Raw genomic sequence first — 20,475 nt, 5'->3', positions numbered from 1 at the left:
TTCCTAAGAGCAAAAACAATAAAAACTCAAAAGCCTATCAAATTGAAAAATGGATAAATATATTTTTGCATACTGATATACTAGAATACCAAACAGTTCAAACTGTGTGTGCTAAGTCACTTCGATTGTGTCTTGACTCCTTGCAACCTATGGACTATAGCCCATCAGGTCCCCCTGTCCATGGGATTCTCCAGGCAAAAATACTGGAGTGGGTTGCCATGCCCTCTTCCAGAGGATCTTCCCAACCCAGAAATCGAACCCATGTCTCCTATGTCTCCTGCTTTGGCAGGCAGGTTCTTTACCAGTAGCACCACTGGGGAAGGTCAGTCAAAACTAACAAACTACAATTATACTCGGCAACATTAATATCATAATCTTTAACAAACAAACAAAAAGCCACAGAAAATGTATAAATGGATTCAAGTTCTATTATATTTACATAAAGTCAAAGCCAGACCACCTGACCTGCCTCTTGAGAAACTTATATGCAGGTCAGGAAGCACCTGTTAGAACTGGACATGGAACAACAGACTGGTTCCAAATAGGAAAAGGAGTACGTCAAGGCTGTATATTGTCACCCCGCTTATTTAACTTCTATGCAGACTACATCATGAGAAACACTGGGCTGGAAGAAGCACAAGCTAGAATCAACATTGCCGGGAGAAATATCAATAACCTCAGCTATGCAGATGATCCCACCCTTATGGCAGAAAGTGAAGAAGAACTAAAGAGCCTCTTGATGAAAGTGAAAGAGGAAACTGAAAAAGTTGGCTTAAAGCTCAACATTCAGAAAACTAAGATCATGGCATCCGGTCCCATCACTTCATGGGAAACAGATGGGGAAACAGTGGAAACGGTGTTAGATTTTATTTTTCTGGGCTCCAAAATCACTGTAGTTGGTGACTGCAGCCATGAAATTTAAAGACACTTACTCCTTGGAAGGAAAGTTATGACCAACCTAGACAGCATATTAAAAAGCAGAGACATTACTTTGCCAACAAAGGTCCATCTAGTCAAGGTTATGATTTTTCCAGTGGTCATGTATGGATGTGAAAGTTGGACTGTAAAGAAAGCGGAGCACCGAAGAATTGATGCTTTTGAACTGTGGTGTTGGAGAAGACTCTTGATAGTCCCTTGGACTGCAAGGAGATCCAACCAGTCCATCCTCAGGGAGATTAGTCCTGAATGTTCATTGGAAGGACTGATGTTGAAGCTGAAACTCCAATACTTTGGCCACCTGATGTGAAGAGCTGACTCATTTGAAAAGACTCTGATGCTGGGAAAGATTGAGGGCAGGAGGAGAAGGGGACGACAGAGGATGAGATGGTTAGATGGCATCACCGACTCGATGGACATGGGTTTGGGTGGACTCCAGGAGTTGGTGATGGACAGAGAGGCATACTGAACCCTGGCATGCTGCGGTTCATGGGGTTGCAAAGAGTCGGACACGACTGAGCAACTGAACTGAACTGAACTGAAAGTCAGACAAAACTTAAATCACAGGAATTTATAAACATATACATATATAATACTGTGAGAATATGGTTAACAAATAGTGAGGTCGCTCAATCGTGTCTGACTCTTTGCGACCCCATGGACTGTAGCCCACCAGGCTCCTCAGTCCATGGAAATTTTCCAGACAAGAGTGCTGGAGTGGGTTGCCATTTCCTTTTCTAGGGGATCTTCCTGACCCAGGGATTGAACCCGAGTCTCCTGCATTGCAGGCAGACACTTTACTGTCTGAGCCACCAGTGAAGCCCATGGTTAACAAATATGAAATAATAATTATGGAAGTGGGATTAGAGGACAGATACAAAATGGTGCTCACAGGAAGCTTCAAAGGTTGCAGTAGTTTTCCATTTCTAAAGACTGCTGAAGAATAAACAAGTATTTGTTTTATTATTCTTTAAATTTTATGTATAAGTATGCATATTTTTTCCCTTTGAATATAGCATATTTTGCAATGAAACACTTAAAACATGACGTGATCCAAAAGGTTTGTAAACAGTAAAAAAACAATTAAAAGGAAAAATAAGTATAGAGACTAGGTTTCCAAGAACTACAGTAAAGTTAAAAATTAAGTTTTATTTATCCACCTTCTTTACCTATCAGAGCATTAATTTCCTCAAGGATATGGACATAATAAGTGTTAATGCTGAAAGTGTATAAATGAAAAATGATTATTTTTTACTTCAGATGACTTCAGACACTATTTGTCAAGGAAACAATTTAGCTCATGGTCCTAATACCATCCAAGTACACTTTCTTAGTAAAATAACAAACTATGTTAAGTTTATTTTTTCTAAAAGGCAGTTAACTGAATCACTGAGTGAAAGTTCAGTTTACTAACATCACATTAAATGTTTACAGAATAACTTGAGTTTAAGTGCAGTAGAAGCCACAAGCTGTTCAGATCTGTACTCTGATCAGTTACTACTCAGAATAGTAACAGCACCATAACCAGTTCTTTTTAGTTAACATTTTCCTCAAAATATAACAAGAGACTTAGATTTGTATCATTAGTAATGCCCCCCCCCAAAATTAGATTTTAAATATTCCAGTAGAGAGAAATAAAAAGTCTATGCTTCATCAAACCCCACACTGTATTTGCCTATGAAATAAAAATTCTTCCAAAATGTAAACAAACAAAAAAAGGGGAAATAAAAATTTACCTAACAGTTTCAAAGACTGAATAAACTACTGATGTAATCCAGATAACTGTTAACCATTCAGTATTTGCCTATTTAAAATATGACTTCTAAATGGAATCAGGAATTAAACATAATCTTACCTGCGGAGGATAGTTGCTTTCTGAAGACCACCTTGAAGACTGGTCATTTGGTTTATCAACTAAAATGTTCCTGAAATAAAGAAAAGGAAATTATACATTTAATTAAAAGAATAAGTGAACAAAAATATGTGAAAAGAGGAATAATCTACCAGATGTTAAAATTATCACTAAGTTATATAATACTGGGAACTTGAATAAGAAGAAAAAAAAGGAAACAGAACAAGCAACACAGAAAATGTCTAGCAGTTTTAAGGTTTTTAAATATGATTAAGGTAGTATTTTAAACAACTGAAAAAAGGCATTTTATTTATATATATGTGCACACAGAGAGAGACAGAGAGCGAGAGAGCGAGCTCTACTTCATATCCAGTGACAACATGAGCTACAGGTGTACTTAGGAATTTAAGGTAAACAAAGTAATAAAATACTAATAATTAATACTACACACATATATATGTGTGTGTGTATATATACATATATTTAGGAATTTAAGGTAAATAAATAAAAGACCTAATAATATAATATCATATATATATACACATACATATATGTATATGTTTATATAAATACATACATCTTTTTTTTTTTTTTCCAATCTTTGAATCAAGAAGGTCTTTTAAGCCCAGCACCTAAAACAGACCTATGAAAAAAGGAACTGATATACATACTTTGGAAGGTGGTGCTTTTACTGGAAATTATAAGGCTAAAGACAAACAGAATCACACATAAAAAAACTATTTGATAAAGTTATTTCTCAGAGGGATATGGGTTAATTCTGAAACACTTCACACTGGTGTCAAACAAACAGTAAATGGACAGTAGATGATGGGAGTCAAGCTTCTCACTTTGGAGTGAAAAGTAACAGAAAAGCAAGGGGATGAAGGTTGGAATGAACCCAAGGCTACTGAAATAGAGTCAGAGACATCAGTGTGAACTCATATTAATATTCAGCTTTATATAGATACAGATAAATAGATTCAATAATTGTATGTGAGAGTACTCCTAGCTCTGTTCACTAATAGGGACTAGAATCATTGATACTCCAGTAGCAGTGAGTACCCTCAATACCAATTCTTGATTTCTACATACCACAGTCCAATAAAAGGAAACAGGGATTCTTGGGAAAGGAGCTGATTCTAGGCATAGAGCAGGGAATTCAGAACATTAGTCTAGAACATCTTGTAGTGCTCAAAACCACCACAAAGGTCGGGGCGGGGAGGGGGGGCATGTCAAAGGGACACAGAGGAGCCAACATGAAAGAATGAATGGCCAAAGCTAAAATAACTAAACAGCAAAATAAATAACAAGGTACTGGATTACAACCCAAATATCCCTGAGTCTCTAGTGATATAAATAACTCTAGCCTAACAATCAGAAAAACATCAAACAGATTCAGACTTAAGAATACTCAACAAAATACATGACCAGTACTCCTCAAACTATCAATACAATGAAAAATAAGGAAGATTAAAAACCCATCACAGACCAGAAGAGAGTAAAGGAACAAGATAACTAAAAGTAATGGTATCTTGAATGGGATCCTGGATCAGAAGACACTAAAATAGGAAATCTAACAAAATTCAAATAAAATGTGAAATTTAGCTAACAGTAATGTATCAGTGTTGGTGTCTTGGTCATGACAAATGTACCATGGTAATATAAGATGTCATCAACAGGAGAAACTAGATGAGGGGCATATGCAAACTTGCTGCAACTTTTCTATAAATCTAAAATCATTTTAAAATAAAAAGGGTATTTTTTTTAAAGTTGGATCTACACCTATCACAGAAAAGGTACTTAATAAATGTCAAAAAGATGAATGAATTTTTTTAAAGACAGAACTATAAGAAAAAGAATTTTCTTTACATACACATTTTACAAAGATAAAACATTAATACATAATAATAAATAATAAATGAAATGACCTCATGCATTCTAAAAGGTAAAAACCAGCTAGAAAAATATAGACAATGTAAAACACAAAAGGCTAATTAAAATTTGAATATTTAAACAGCACTTAATTATAAATACAGCCTTCCCACGTGGCCCAGATGGTAAAGACTTTGCCTGCAATGTGGAGACCCAGGTTTGATCCCTGGGTTGGGAAGATCCCCTGAAGGAGGGCATGGCAACCAACTCCAGTATTCTTGCCTGGAGAATTCCATGGACAGAGGAGACTGGTAGGCTACAGTCTATGGGGTCACAAAGAGTTGGACACGACTGAGTGACTAAGTTATAAATAGCCCATACAAAAACTAGCAAACCCAACCATTCAAAATCAGTAATAACCAAAAATTAGAGATTAAAACAAAGATATACATTATCCCTATAAAATTGAGCCTATACTCAAAATAACATATTTGAATCATAACTGCAGTTGTTGCCCAGAGCTGGTAAAATGGTACTCTCATATTTTGCTGGCAGAAATGCAAATTGATACAACTTTTCAAGAGAGAATTTTAATATACTATATATCAAAAACATTTCAAATATGTATATCCCTCTAAATAAAAATGATAACAGCCGTGATGACAATGATGATGTTTGTGTCTAACATTTCTGAGCTTTTATGACATCCCAGACTAAGACATCCTGGTCTAAGTGCTTTCTATATATAAACTATTACCTTCAACGTACAGATTAAGAAACTGAGAGAGATAAATTAATATACCTAAGTGGTGGTTGCAGTTTAGTTGCATCTGACTCTTTGCAACCCCATGGATTACAGCCTGCCAGGCTCCTCAGTCCATGGGATTCTCCAGGCAAGAATACTGAAGTGGGTTGCCATTTCCTCCTCCAGGGGCTCTTCCCAACCCAGGAATAGAACCCAGGTATCCTGCAATGCAGGCAGATTCTTTACCAACTGAGCTACAAGGGAAGCCCACACCAAAAATTAAGAATCTCAACCCAAGGCGATCTGACTCCAAAGTCAATGCTTTTAATCACCATAGTACACAGTTTTAGCATATTTCACTTCCTGGAACTTAACCTAAACAATAATCCAGGGGATTTAAAACATCCACATTCATGACAATACGATTTATAAAAGCAAACTGTAAACAACCTAATTGTCTAACAATAGAGGATGTGTTAAAAAAAGTTATGAAATGTCTATGTTACAGAATAACATGTAACCATAATATTATGGCCTCACTTCAATGCTGTTGGCAAATGTTTATTACACAGTGAGTGAAGAGAAAAGGTAGTTTGCAGAGTATGTACAATGAATCAAGTATTGTTAAGTAATAATAATGTTCGTGCATGAAAAGAAAAGACCAAGAAGATATGCTAAATTGCTAATGTAGCTATTGCATTACAATAATATAATATGGTAATGGTGAGATTACAATGACTTTCCTCCTTCTTCGCACGTTTTTGTACTTTCCAAATATTCTAAAACTAACACATCAACATATAATCAGAAAAAAAAGATGTGTTTTATTAAGCATCACAAAACAAAGATAAGAACTCTATGAAAAGACTGCAGTACTGTTAAAAACTAAAGCTATAAAAACTAGGGGGAAAAAATCACTCTGACATGAAAGTATGAAGGAAAATCTAATGTAACTATGATAAATTGGGACCACAAAAATCACAAAGTATAATACATTGTGGGAAGGGAGATCAAATGACATGAGAGTTAATTTCATCATTTTCATAGCTCCTAAGAATAATGTTTCTGAAATTGATAAAAAGAAAAAGACTCAAGAATACTGAAATTTAGAATAAAAACATACTACCTATCTCATAAATTATTTGAGACAGAATACCAACAACAACAAAACAGCAAAAAGGAGCTAAGAGAAGATTAAATGAAAGCAGGACACACTGAAAACAGAAAATTTTAAATACAATGACAATATTAATACAAAGAATCTAAAACAGTCAGACATATAAACAGCCTAAAATAACACAGTAAGATATCCTTTGAACTGGGTGTATAGTAGTAACATTACTATTACATGAAGGCACACACACATTAATAGAGTGACTAGTAACAGATAAAAGATATGTACGGCAGATACAATCTTTGCAAAACCAGGAGGAATTTAAAGAAAAAGTATTAACTGGGATTAAAGGGCTCAAAGGGAGAGATAAAAAAATAAAATTTAAAGAAGTTTGGACTGGAGGAAAACAATAAGATAATAAGAATTCAAGCTAGGATTGTGAGTCAATGAATTAAATGAAAACAAAAATAAAGTAAAAAACACAGTGCCAGAAGAAATTAATAAAACAGTAGCAGGAGATTAAAGTCTCTCAGCATCTAGAAAATTAATAAACATCTATACAATGTCAAAGTAGCAATAAGGATTAATAGTACTATGAAGAAAAACAAAACAAAGTAGAAGAGAAACAGACCTAAATGAGGGACTTAGCCATGTCATAATCTGAAAAATGAGCAGATAGATCACTAAATGCAAAGCTAAAGGGGTAAATAGTTACAGTATGTTATGGTCTTGTAAATTCTGAAATGCCTATTAAACAACCCACTGGAGATTCAGCGGCTGATTAACTGAGGCTGAAATTCAAGGAAAATGCCAGAACTGAAAAAATAGAGCCATCAGTATATCAAATGCTAAAATATATAAAGCTATGACACTGAATGAAATAACTCAGGGGATAAAAAGGAGGTAGAAGAGAAGCTGCACTGCCCCCCCACCCCCTACATGGCGCTAATGGTAAAGAAGTTGCTTCCAATGCAGGAGACATAAGAGACATAGGTTCGATCCCTGGGTCTGGAAAATCCTTTGGAGGAGGAAATGGCAACCCACTCCAGTATCTTTACCTGGAGAATCCCACAGACAGAGGAGCCTAGCAGGCTACAGTCTGCGGGGTCGCAAAGAGTTGGATACAATTGAAGCAACTTGGCACGCACAGAGAAGCTGAAGGACTCATTAAGCTCTGGAGGGTCCATTATTTGGGGGGCCAGAGAGAAAGATCAAGCAAAGGAGACTGAGAAGGACCAAAGATGAAGAAACTGAAAACTTACAAACTGTGATGTCAAATGAAGAAAGAAATATTTTGCGAACAAAGAAGTGAAAAACTATGTTCAGTGCTGCTGAGAAGACAGGATTTGGGTGGTATTCACTTCATTTGACTAACTCCAAACTTAAAAGTTGCCACACAGAAAGTGCTTAATAAATATTTGATAGATATGAACAAATACATAAACAGCACTAAAAGGAAAAAAAATTCAAATGATTCTATTAAAGTATAGAGTATATTAATTATATTAATATTAAACAAATATATTAATATATTTGTTATCTGTAATTTAAAGCTTATACTAAGATAAAAGAGAAATATGTACACTTGAAACTAATACAATATTGTAAATCAACTATATTAATTTTAAAAATGGATAAAACAGAAATATGATGCAGATCAGAAATGAGGTCAGGTCTAAGGTGCCTTGGAAAGATGGACGCTTGAAAATATTCCTGATGATTTCTCTCTAGTTCCAACACTAAGTCAACTACCAAGTACCTCTCTTAAGCCCAGAAGGTGACAGAGGCCAGAACCAGAACTTTGAAGAATTATCACAAAAGCTTATTAGTACTAGGAGGACCACGAGATCCATGGATTCACCTTTCCCCAAGAGAAATGCAGTAACTAAACAAGCACTTCTGGGACAATAGGCTAGTCTCCCGGGCCCACAAAGAGCTTCAGGAGAACTTTACTGCTGAATATAAGAACATACTTCTCCTAGCTGAAGGCATCTAGCTGCTGAGAGGTGGCTCCCAGTGACCCATGGCGAACCACAAAGAACTAACAATATACAAAATGTTACACAAAAAGCCCCAAGACAAAGACTGCCAGCCTGCCCATAATCTGAGGTATCAGAAGCTTTACCCAAAGAGTACACAATACAAAAAAGTTTGTATAGAAAAATGTACAAAAAGAGCCAAGAAAATTTATTAAAAAGTGAGGAGAGATCATTTTATCAGCTTTTAAAACACTTCAAATTCTTTATAATTAAAACAGTAGGGATTGGTATAGGAACAGACCAAGAACTAAGAAACAAAAACCCAGAAATTGAGCCCGGTGTAGATGAGAACTTAATATTTTATGAAGATGATGTTTTATTTCAATGGGAAATACTACTTCATATTTAAATGATGCTTATACAACTGGAATTCCACAGGAAGAAAATAAGTTAACCCCTACCTAATATCATATACAAAATTAATTCCAATTAAAGATATAACCATACACACATACATAAACATCTCAGAAAAAAACTGAGGGCCAATATATACAACCCAAAAAGTGTTAAGAGATCTTTCTGTCAAGAAACACAGAAGCTTAAACAAAAATTTTATTTAAAAAACTTTAAAATTTTGTATTGTAAAAAAAAACTCCATAAAAAAGGACAGGAATCACATGGGTCAGAATGGCCATCATCAAAAAGTCTACTAACAATAAATGCTGGAGAGGGTATGGAGAAAAGGGAACCCTTTTACACTGTTGGTGGGAATGCAAACTGATACAAGCACCATGGAGAACAGTATGGAGATTCCTTAAAAAACTAGGAATAAAACTGCCATATGACCCAGCAATCCCACTACCTGGGGATATATACTGGACATATATCCTGAGGAAACCATAACTGAAAAAGACACATGTATCCCAATGTTCACCGAAGCACTACTTACAAAAGCTAGGATATGGAAGCAACCTAGATGTCCATCAGCAGATGAATGGATAAGGAAGTTGTGGTACATATACACAATGGAATATTACTTAGCTTAAAAAAGAATGCATTTGAATCCATTCTAATGAGGTAGATGAACCTAGAACCTAATATACAGAGTGAAGTTAGAAAGAGAAAGACAGATATCATATATTAACAAACACATATGAAGTCTAGAAAGATGGAACTGATGATCCTATGTGCAGGGCAGCAAAGGAGACAAAAGCACAAAGAACAGACTTTTGGTCTTAGTGAGAGAAGGAGAAGGTGAGATGATTTGAAAGAATAGCATTGGAACATACACATTACCGTATGGAAAATACATAGCCAGTGTGAATCTGATGTATGACATAGGGCACCAAAGCCACTGCTCTGTGACAACCTAGAGGGATGGGGTGGGGAGGGAGGTGGATGTGGGGCTCAGGAGAGAGGAGACACATGTATGTCTATGGCTGATTCCAACTGCTGTGGCAAAAACCATTACAAGGTTATAAAGTAATTATCCTCCAACTAAAATAAATAAAACTTTTTTAAAAAGACAGGAAACAAGCAATAGTTTAGGAAAAAGTACTTGCAACTCATATGACTAACAAGCTAGTAATCATACAGGGTTTCACTTGAGAATAAAATGAAAAATGAGTGAATGTGTGTCACTGAAGAGTCTTTAAAATTTAATGACTAGTAAATAACAACAAAAATTTTTTTTCTAAATCCCTGTGTCAGGAAAAACAAATTAACACATTAAGATATCTTTTTTTCACCCCTCAAATTGATTAAGTTAAATCTTTACTTAACAGGAAATCTCAGGGAGAAACTGTGGACATGTCCATTATTCCAACCTTGATGGAAAGTCAATTTGCAATATCTATCAAAATTCTAACTGCACATATTCTTTCACCTAGCATTCTCAGAATCTATCCTATAAAAATAAAATCATCAGTATATAAAGATCTATGTATAGAGACTCACTTATGAGTCTAGTTGCAATAGCAGGGAAATAAATCATAAAACACTATACTGCCAGATCTATGCCAGCTAACTTGTAGGGATTTCTGCAATATAAAAAATAAAGAAGGAAGTATGATTTTATTGTTAAAAAAATTATTATTTATATATATTTGTATCCAATTGTGGCTTCCCTGATAGCTCAGCTGGTAAAGAATGCACCAGGAGACCAGGGTTCGATTCCTGGATTGGGAAGATCCGTCACAGAAGAAATAGGTTACCCACTCCAATATTCTATGGCTTCCTTGGTGGCTCAGACGATAAAGAATCTGCCTGCATTGTGGGAGACCTGGGTTTGATCCCTGGATTGGGAAGAGCCCCTGGAGAAGGAAACGGCCACTCCAATATTCTTGCCCGGAGAATTACATGGACAGAGGAGCCTGGCAGGCTACAGTCCATGGGGTTGCAAAGAGTCAGACACGACAGAGATTTTCACTTGTATCCAGTTGAATTAATAAGCATGTGTGGTATTACCTAATTCATATAAAATATATAAAGCACAGATATAAGCCAATAATGAAGCGTGAAAGTCAAAGTGAAAGTCACTCAGTCATGTCCAACTCTTTGTGATTCCATGGAATTCTCCAGGCCAGAATACTGGAGTGGGTAGCCTCTCCCTTCTCCAGGAATTCTTCCCAACCCAGGGATTGAACCCAGGTCTACCGCATTGCAGGCAGATTCTTCACCAGCTGAGCCACAAGGGAAGCCCAAGAATACTGGAGTGGGTAGCCTATCCCTTCTCCAGGGGATCTTCCCAACCCAGAAATTGAACTGGGGTCTCCTGCATTACAGGTGGGTTCTTTACCAACTGAGCTATCAGGGAAGCCCCAAAATGAAGCGTAAGTATCATTAATGAGTTTTATTTATCTTCTTCTACTTATCATATTCAGATTTTAAAAATAAACATTTTTATATAAGCATTAAAGTATTGTAAAAATATTATGACAAACTTTTCATATTTATAGAAAACTGACTACATCATCATCAGATGGTCAAATCGGGCTCAACTTTTCTTTCTTTTTGAAGACATAGGTGATAAAGAAGCAATTAATAAAGATATAACTGTTTCTTAAAATTTTTAAGTGACAGATTATCCCTCAAAGCTTAAAGTCAACTACAGATCAGTTTTAGTTCTTCCTCCCAGATGCTCCTTCCTAAAATCCATTTGCACTCTCCTGGAAAGCAAGTGAGAAACTGGCTGTGGGCAGTGACTATTATCAGCATTACTCTTCATCAGCAGGGACACAGCCACTGTGGTAGCTGTCTATAAAACATGTGCGTAAGTATCCTTACTCATAACTCCCAAAGATCTATAAAACCCACCATCATCACTGGTATAGTTTTTCCTTCTTCTAACACTCAAGAGAGACATTAACCTCTTTCACTACAAACTGTCAATCATGATACTAGTTCACTAGCCCTAATCTCTGAAAGGGGAAACATCCCATCCACAGCCTCTGCTGAAGAAGCAATCACAGACAGACAGTGATGTTTTTACTTGTGACTCAACCACCTCAGTGACAGCCAATCTAGCCTAGCTAAGAGAGAGAATGGATCATATGAAAATAATGTATAAAAAATAGAACCAATGAAACAGAGGGAAAAGTATACAGAATAAGAGATAAAAGAGAGAGAATAAGACAGTCAGTAGTAAGATAAGACTGTAGCAGACATAAAATAGAAGAGACTCCCAGGAATAACAGAGAATAGAAATTAATGGCTTTTTGGTTCTAGCTTACAGGAGGCTATTTCTGGCCACCAAAATATGTGATCAAAACATACTTTTAGGTACTCCATGACTAATGTTTAACATTTTAACTATTGTCTGAGAAAACAAGTAAATGATCAGCAAAAAAAAAAAAAAAATACAGAAGACACAATTCAGTATAGAAACTATATGATCCAAATAATAAAGAAAAGTAATCTACTAAGATTAAGCTCAATATATGCCATTCTAAAATATATTTTAAAAAGCAAAATACAAATAACAACTATCAGAGAACTTGTTAAGAACCAATAAAACAGATGGGCTAAAGATTAAAATGGTTTCTTTTTTTCATCAGGGTTAATTTAATTTTAAAAGGTATATTTTTATTCCTACCAATGCAAGATGAAAACCATAAGGAAATAAAACTGAGCCATATTAAGTCTCTTAGATATAAGCTAAAAAAGGCAAGGCTGTGAATAATCAATTTTTTCTATTAAGACTATAAAAATCTATAGTGAAACACATGGACAACTGAAATACAGGATACAACATTAATTTTTTCCCAAGCTTTATGTCTCTATTTTGCAAATTTTTTAAGGTAGTATATTTAATTATACTACCAACTACATGACAGGAACAAACTATTGAAATGCATTATAAGAAGATAATTTACTGGACATTTTGACTTCAAGTCAGCAAATTAAAAATCTTTTTTTTTTTGATTAAACATGTTCAAATCTTAAGCCTGCCTGGCAACATCTTTTAAATTGCTGCTCTTAAGAATACTTAAACGTAAAAAGCAGCACTTGGGCAAAAAAAATGGAGCACTTATCATTTTTTTCTGCTAATGGATGCACAGGATACTTAACAGTAAATCCAGTCGATTTTAAACTGAGAGTTTTGAATACTCAAAAGCTAGCTACCTCTAATTTCAATGTGAAGAAGTCAGTCAAGCCAAGTCTAAGAATATTTTTCTTCTGGTAGTTTTAAAATACCCTACTAAAACCTGTGCCTTTTGGTTGAATAATGTGACAAAACACATCTAGAAGAAAGCTCTGACTAGGAATGATAAGATCCTGGAGCTTGGCCACTAATTTGTTGGGTAACGTTAAGCACATCACATAATCTCTCAGGACTTTAATTCCTTTAACTGTAGTGTAAAGGGAAGGGCTGAATTCCTTGATCTCAAGTTTCTTCCAGCTCTAATAGGAGCAGTGCATTGCACAACTCTAGAAAACACCATTCATGAGGCCATGTTAATATTCTACAATTCTATGAAAAGATTTCACATATTTCATTCAAGGTATCATGTATAATACTCCTCTTACACAGCAGTCAATAACAACACACAATCCATTGACTGTAAAACAGCTTCCATTATGTGTAAACACTGTTCTAGGGTAACACCACAGAAGTGTAGAAGGGGTACCTGTGGCCAAGGATACTATGATGTAATAAATAATAAATGTATATAGCATAAAATGTTTGAGACATAAAAACCATATATAATAAAAAGCCAATTCAAAATGCAAAACAGAAATCAACTCAAACAATTTTGAATATCCACAGTTGTACAGTGTTAAAGAGTATACTATAAAAATTATGGCTTTTCCAAAAAAATCACTTGTACACTCACTTTCAAATACTTCCTAATTTTCACACAGGAGCATCGTGAAAAGGCCTTACCATAAGCTGAAGTTTTTCGACAAATATTTACTCATCTCTAAATGCTAGACATTGTGCTAGGCTCTAGGAATACACTGATAAATAAGACAGAAAGAATCCCCACTTGTGATGCTAACGTTCAAATGAGAAGTAGCAGAAAGTAAACAGGAACAGCTGTAAACAAGGTAACTACAGACCGTAATAAATGATATAAGAGAAATAAACAGGGAGCTGCACTAGGGCAGAGGAGTTCTTTTATTTGAGGTGGTCCCCAAAATGCTAATTAAAAGGATCCACTCATGGAAAAACAAAAGAAAAGTCAACTCTTCACAAAGAAATCAACAAGCTCAAAATCAGAGCAACAGGAAATAATCTATGGAAACCATGGAAATCTGAGAACTAGACTAAGTCAGATAATGGCCTCACAGGCTCCAAGATAAGATAAATCCAAAGAAGGTAAATCTCCAAGGGGGCCTGAGAACATTCATAAAATGTTGAATCTAGACCTAAGAGGATTTCACAACTATCCTGAAAATATTTCCTTATTTTTAGGAAGACAGAAACCCATTCTGAAGAGAAACTGCTGGGAACAGAAAATAAATTAAGCAAAGCGTAAAGAATGACAACTCCTAGGAAAGGTAAGATTCATATGCTAAGCTGGCAAAGGTCCAAGCGATATAGAACTCAAGACATATCACAGAGCAAAATATATTCAAAGATGCCTCTCCAAAAAGCAAAATATTCGCAAAGCACAGATATAAAGGCAAATAGCTTTATTATATCGCATACTATATCTCATATTATATTTCCCAAAGGAGAGAGGTCTTGAGACACAAAGCTCATAAACTACACTTGTCCATTCCTTCAGCCTACAGAAGTGCTTCCATCTAAAACTATTAGAAGTGAATTCTTTGGTGGTCCAATAGTAAGGACTCCATGCTTTCCCTGTTGAGGGTGCTGGTTCAATCCCCAGCCAGGGAACTAAATCTCACAAGCCACACGGGATGGCCAAAAAAATAAATAAATAAAATAACTACTGGAAAACCGAACTTGTTTAAACATTAGAAAGTTAAAATGAAAGCCCACACTAAGAAATTGTAGGAAAAATAATATATGTAAAATAAATCACATTTTAACAGATAATAAAAACACATGAGAAAAATGTGGCCACAAAAAATGATGAACATTATAATCTGGTGTTTCAACATGAACTAAAAGAAATTAAGAAAATAGCTGAAGCTTTATTAAGCAGTAATCAAAATTATGACATTTCAGAAATATTAGACAATATGAAGAGCTATTAAGACTCACAAATGGAACACTGGCAGCGAAGAAGCAGGCAACCCGTGGGGGGATGGCAGCTGCCCGACAGCAGCGCCTGGAAGACGTACTGAAGAATCCACCCACTGCTGGAGTCCTGTGCAGATTCACACAGACTCAATATGGGCTGCCACGGAATCCGATCAGATGAGCATGCTCGGGTGCTATCAGTTCTAGCCCAGCAAGCAGCTAAGGTAAGCCCAGACCCCACTGATACTCCTCTGGTGTATCTAGAACCAGATAATGGGAACATTATGATCCAGAAACACGATGGCATCACGGTAACAGTGCACAAAATGGCCTCTTGACATCTTGTATCACTTCTTCAGCAGCCTGTCACAGAAACTCAGTCCTACCTGATGCTAATTATCTTATAGAACTATTAGAATTCCAATAATTAGACCATTCATGTAATATGCATTGGGCACTTTTCTATTAATTTTAGAGTGAGCTGCTTTTTGACATTCTGTGGACTAACTTATCAAGAAAGTAGTTAAAAAGTACCACATGTTTTGAAGCAGCAGGTTTAGGTCACCTTGTATACATAATTATGCTTAATAAACCAGGTTGGAGGGGAAAAAAGACTCACAAAAGATTTCTTTCTGAAAACAGACTAAATTACAAATAATTAGACTAAATTGTTAACGTGGTAACCATTATGCAGTATATCAAACATTACGTTGCACACCTGAAACTAATATAATGTATGCCAACTGTATCTAAACTAAAACACACACAAAAAGGAATATACCCCCCCTCCCCCAACCCTGCCCAAAAACACCCAATAAAGAAAATACAGATTACAAAACCAGATTAAAGATTTACTGAGCAAAGCCCCGCCCATCAGAACAAGACCCAGTTTCCCTCTCAGTCAGTCTCTCCCATCAGGAAGCTTCCATAAGCCTCTTATCCTTCTCCATCAGAGGGCAGACAGACTGAAAACCACAGTCCCACTAACCAATCTGATCACATAGACCAAAGCCTTGTCTAACTCAATGAAACCACCCAAGACAGACGAGTCGTGGTGGAGAGTTCTGACAAAACGCGGTCCACTGGAGAAGGGAACAGCAGACAACTTCAGTATTCGTGCCTGGAGAACCCCATGAACAGTATGGAAAGGCAAAAAGATAGGTCATTGAAAGATGAACTCCCCAGGTCAGTAGGTGCCCAATATACTTCTGGAGATCAGTGGAGAAATAACTCCAGAAAGAATGAAGGGATGGAGCCAAAGCAAAAACAATACCCAGCTGTGGATGTGACTGGTGATGGAAGTAAAGTCCGATGCTGTAAAGAGCAATACTGCATAGGAACCTGGAATGTTAGGTCCATGAATCAAGGCAAATTGGAAGTGGTCAAACAGGAGATGGCAAGAGTGAACATCGACATTTTAGAAATCAGCAAACTAAAATGGACTGGAATGGGTGAATTTAACTCAGATGACCATTATATCTACTACTGTGGCCAAGCATCCCTTAGAAGAAATGGCAGAGCCATCATAGTCAACAAGAGTCCGAAACACAATCTGAAGCAATCTCAAAAATGACAGACGGATCTCTGTTCACTTCCAAGGCAAACCATTCAATATCACAGTAATCCAAGGCTATGCCCCAACCAGTAATGCTGAAGAACCTGAAGCTGAATGGTTTTATGCAGACCTACAAGATCTTCTAGAACACCCCAAAAATATGTCCTTTGCATTTTAGGGGACTAGAATGCAAAAGCAGAAGTCAAGAAACACGTGGAGTAACAGGCAAATTTGGCCTTGGAATACAGAATGAAGCAGGGCAAAGGCAAATAGAGTTTTGCCAAGAGAACACACTGGCCATAGCAAACACCCTCTTCCAAAAACACAGGAGAAGACTCTACACAAGATGGTCAATAATAAAATTAGATTGATTATATTCTTTGCAACCAAAGATAGAGAAGCTCTATACAGTCAGCAAAAACAAGACCAGGATCTGACTGTGGCTCAGATCATGAATTCCTTATTGCCAAATTCAGACTGAAATTGAAGAAAGTAGAGAAAACCACTAGACAATTCAGGTATGACCTAAATCAAATCCCTTACAATTATACAGTGGAAGTGACAAATAAGATTCAAGGCATTAGATCTGAAAGACAGAGTGCCTGAAGAACTATGGATGGAGGTCCATGACACTGACAGGAGGCAGGGATCAAGACCATCCCCAAGAAAAAGAAGTGCAAAAAAGCAGAACGGCTGTCTGAGGAGGCCTTACAAATAGCTGAGAAAAGAAGAGAAGCAAAAGGCAAAGAGAAAAGGAAAGATACATCCATCTGAATGCAGAGTTCCAAGGAACAGCAAGGAGAGAGAAGAAAGCCTTCCTCAGTGATCAATGCAAAGAAATAAAGGAAAACAACAGAATGGGAAAGAAGAGATCTCTTCAAGAAAATTAGAGATACCAAGCGAACATTTCATGCAAAGATGGGCTTGATAAAGGACAGAAATGGTATGGACCTAACAGAAGCAGAAGATGTTAAGAAGAGGTGGCAAGAATACACAGAAGAACTGTACAAAAAAGATCTTCATGACCAAGATAATCATGATGGTGTCATCATTTACCTAGAGCCAGACATCCTGGAATGTGAAGTCAAGTCGACCTTAGAAAGCATCACTATGAACAAAGCTAGTGGAGGTGATGGAATTCCAGTTGAGCTATTTCAAATCCTGAAAGATGATGCTGTGAAAGTGCTGCACTCAATATGACAGCAAAGTTGGAAAACTCAGCCGTGGCCACAGGACTGGAAAAGATCAGTTTTCATTCCAATCCCAAAGGAAGGCCACACCAAAGAATGTTCACACTACCACACAACTGCACTCATTTCACATGCTAGCAAAGTAAAGCTCAAACTTCTCCAAGTGAGGCTTAAACAGTACGTGAACTGTGAACATCCAGATGTTCAAGGTGGATTTAGAAAAGGCAGAGGAACCAGAGATCAAATTGCCAACATCCGCTGGATCACTGAAAAAGCAAGAGAGTTCCAGAAAAACATCTACTTCTGTTTTATTGACTACGCCAAAGCCTTTGACTGTGTGGATCACAACAAACTGTGGAAAATTCTGAAAGAGATGGAAATACCAGACCACCTGACTTGCCTCCTGGGATATCTATATGCAGGTCAGGAAACAACAGTTAGAACTGGACATGAAACAACAGACTGGGTCCAAGTTGGGAAAGGAGTATGTCAAGGCTGTATATTGTCACTTTGCTTATTTAACTTATATGCAGTGTACATCATGAGAAATGCTGGACTGAATGAAGCAGACCTGGAATCAAGATTGCAGGGATAATAACCTCAGATATGCAGATGACACCACCCTTATGGAAGCAATCAAAGAGGAACTAAAGAGCCTCTTGATGAAAATGAAAGAGGAGAGAGTGAAAAAGTTGGCTTAAAACACAACATACAGAAAACTAAGATCATGGCATCTGGTCCCATCACTTCATGGCAAACAGATGGGGAAACAATGGAAACAGTAAGAGACTTTATTTTGGGGGGGCTCCAAAAATCACTGCAGATGGTGACTGCAGCCATGCAATTAAAAGACACTTGCTCCTTGAAAGAAAGGCTATGACCAACCTAGACAGCATATTAAAAAGGAGAGACATTACTTTGCCAACAAAGGTCCATCTAGTCAAAGCTATCGTTTTTGCAGTAGTTATGTATGGATGTGAGAGCTGGACTATAAAGAAAGCTGAGCGCCAAAGAACTGATGCTTTTGAACTATGGTGTTGGAGAAGACTCTTGAGAGTCCCTTGGACAGCAGGGAGATCCAACCAGTCCATCCTAAAGGAAATCGGTCCTGAATATTCATTGGAAGGACTGATGCTGAAGCTGAAACTCCAATACTTTGGCCACCTGATGGGAAGAACCAAGTCACTAGAAAAGACCCTGATGCTGGGAAATACTGAAGGTGGGAGGAGAAGGGGATGACAGAGGATGAGATGGTTGGATGGCATCACTGACTCGATGGACTTGAGTCTGAGTAAGCTCGGGGAGTTGGTGATGGACAGGGAAGCCTGGCGTGCTGCAGTCCATGGGGTCACAAAGAGTCAGACATGACTGAGCAACTGAACTGAACCGAAAAATAACGACACACAAAAAATAGAAAGCAACAGTAAGTAGACAGCCCAATAAATATGTAATTGGAACCAGACAGGTATTTCAAACTGTGCTAGAAGCAAATTTTCCTAAAATAAACTTGAATCCACATTATAAAGGATACATGATATAGTAGAGAAATTCAACTGAGAATATTCCTAGTATAAACTATTAGACTTTAAAGACTTTAAACATTCAGGTAGAAAGATCAAGTATCTTACAAGAAAAAGAAGATTATTGTTTCAAGGAACTTCAAAACAGCTATGTTTTGTACACAAATAAAATGAAACAAAAAGTTGTAAAATATCCAAGCACACACAAAAAAATGTGAGCCTGGGATTTCATATATAGTTAAACTGTCCTTCGTGTTTACAGGCATAGATGGTCAACAACATATAAAGTTTCCTGAGTCTTTCCTGCAACTAAAAAACAAACTAAACATATTCAAGAAATAACCTGAAAAGCTTCACAGTAAAATCTGATCACAAGAATTAAAGGCACTGAACTAAAGAACTGAAACTACCGATGAAGACAACGACAACGTAACAGTATATAAATATGTTCTGCAACAAAGTAGAAAGAACAGATCCATCAAAAATGGGAGAAGAATGGAGGGAACAAGCAGAAGTCAGAATAGACTTATTAACTGCCTCACAAATACTAACTCTTAGAAGGAAAGATCATCGTTTACAATTAGATACTGGGAGAGAGAGGAGGAGGAAGAGGTCCCCAGCTAATTTCCTCAGGGAGACACTAGATTGAAGGAAACTAAAAAACAAAATCACAAGCCATCCTAAATGCCTAAAGAAACCTGTTTTAAGAAGAGAAAGATCAAAGAAAAAAGACAACATAGTGAAAGATTCTACAAGTTTATGTAAAATATCCCACAAAATATTAGAGCAGAATTGACATCAAACGTGTCAGTAAACATAAATGGCCTTAAACACATTTTTTAAGATGAGGTAGCAAGGCAAAAATCCAATCCTATCACATATACAAAAGACATAAATAAAACATTACATTTTAAAGGAACAGCAAAAACAGACCAAGCAAATGAAATAATAATAAAGCAAGGTTCAAATTTAATTTCAGACAAGAGGAACTACTAAGCCTTAAGCAAAAATAAAAGAGTACTTTATAATAAAATACTATAGTTTATAATACCAAGTA

The 20,475-nt window shown here is 36.6% G+C and overlaps 1 protein-coding gene and 1 pseudogene across 7 annotated transcripts in view; one reads left to right on the top strand and one right to left on the bottom strand.

Annotated features, from left to right (window-relative positions):
* MKLN1 (muskelin 1) overlaps positions 1 to 20,475 on the bottom strand; it is a 392,319-nt gene that overhangs the window by 154,200 nt on the left and 217,644 nt on the right. For all 7 annotated transcript variants that reach the window (XM_005902205.2, XM_070369015.1, XM_070369017.1 and 4 more), the window contains one exon: positions 2,792 to 2,861. In XM_005902205.2, the coding sequence (XP_005902267.2) occupies positions 2,792 to 2,861 (70 nt within the window). The remainder of the gene's footprint in view (positions 1 to 2,791; positions 2,862 to 20,475) is intronic.
* LOC138987515 (ragulator complex protein LAMTOR5 pseudogene) lies at positions 15,218 to 15,520 on the top strand (annotated as a pseudogene).

This window comes from Bos mutus, chromosome 4 (assembly GCF_027580195.1).
Source record: "Bos mutus isolate GX-2022 chromosome 4, NWIPB_WYAK_1.1, whole genome shotgun sequence".
Lineage (NCBI taxonomy): Eukaryota > Metazoa > Chordata > Mammalia > Artiodactyla > Bovidae > Bos > Bos mutus.
This window is presented reverse-complemented; position numbering and strand designations above follow the sequence as displayed.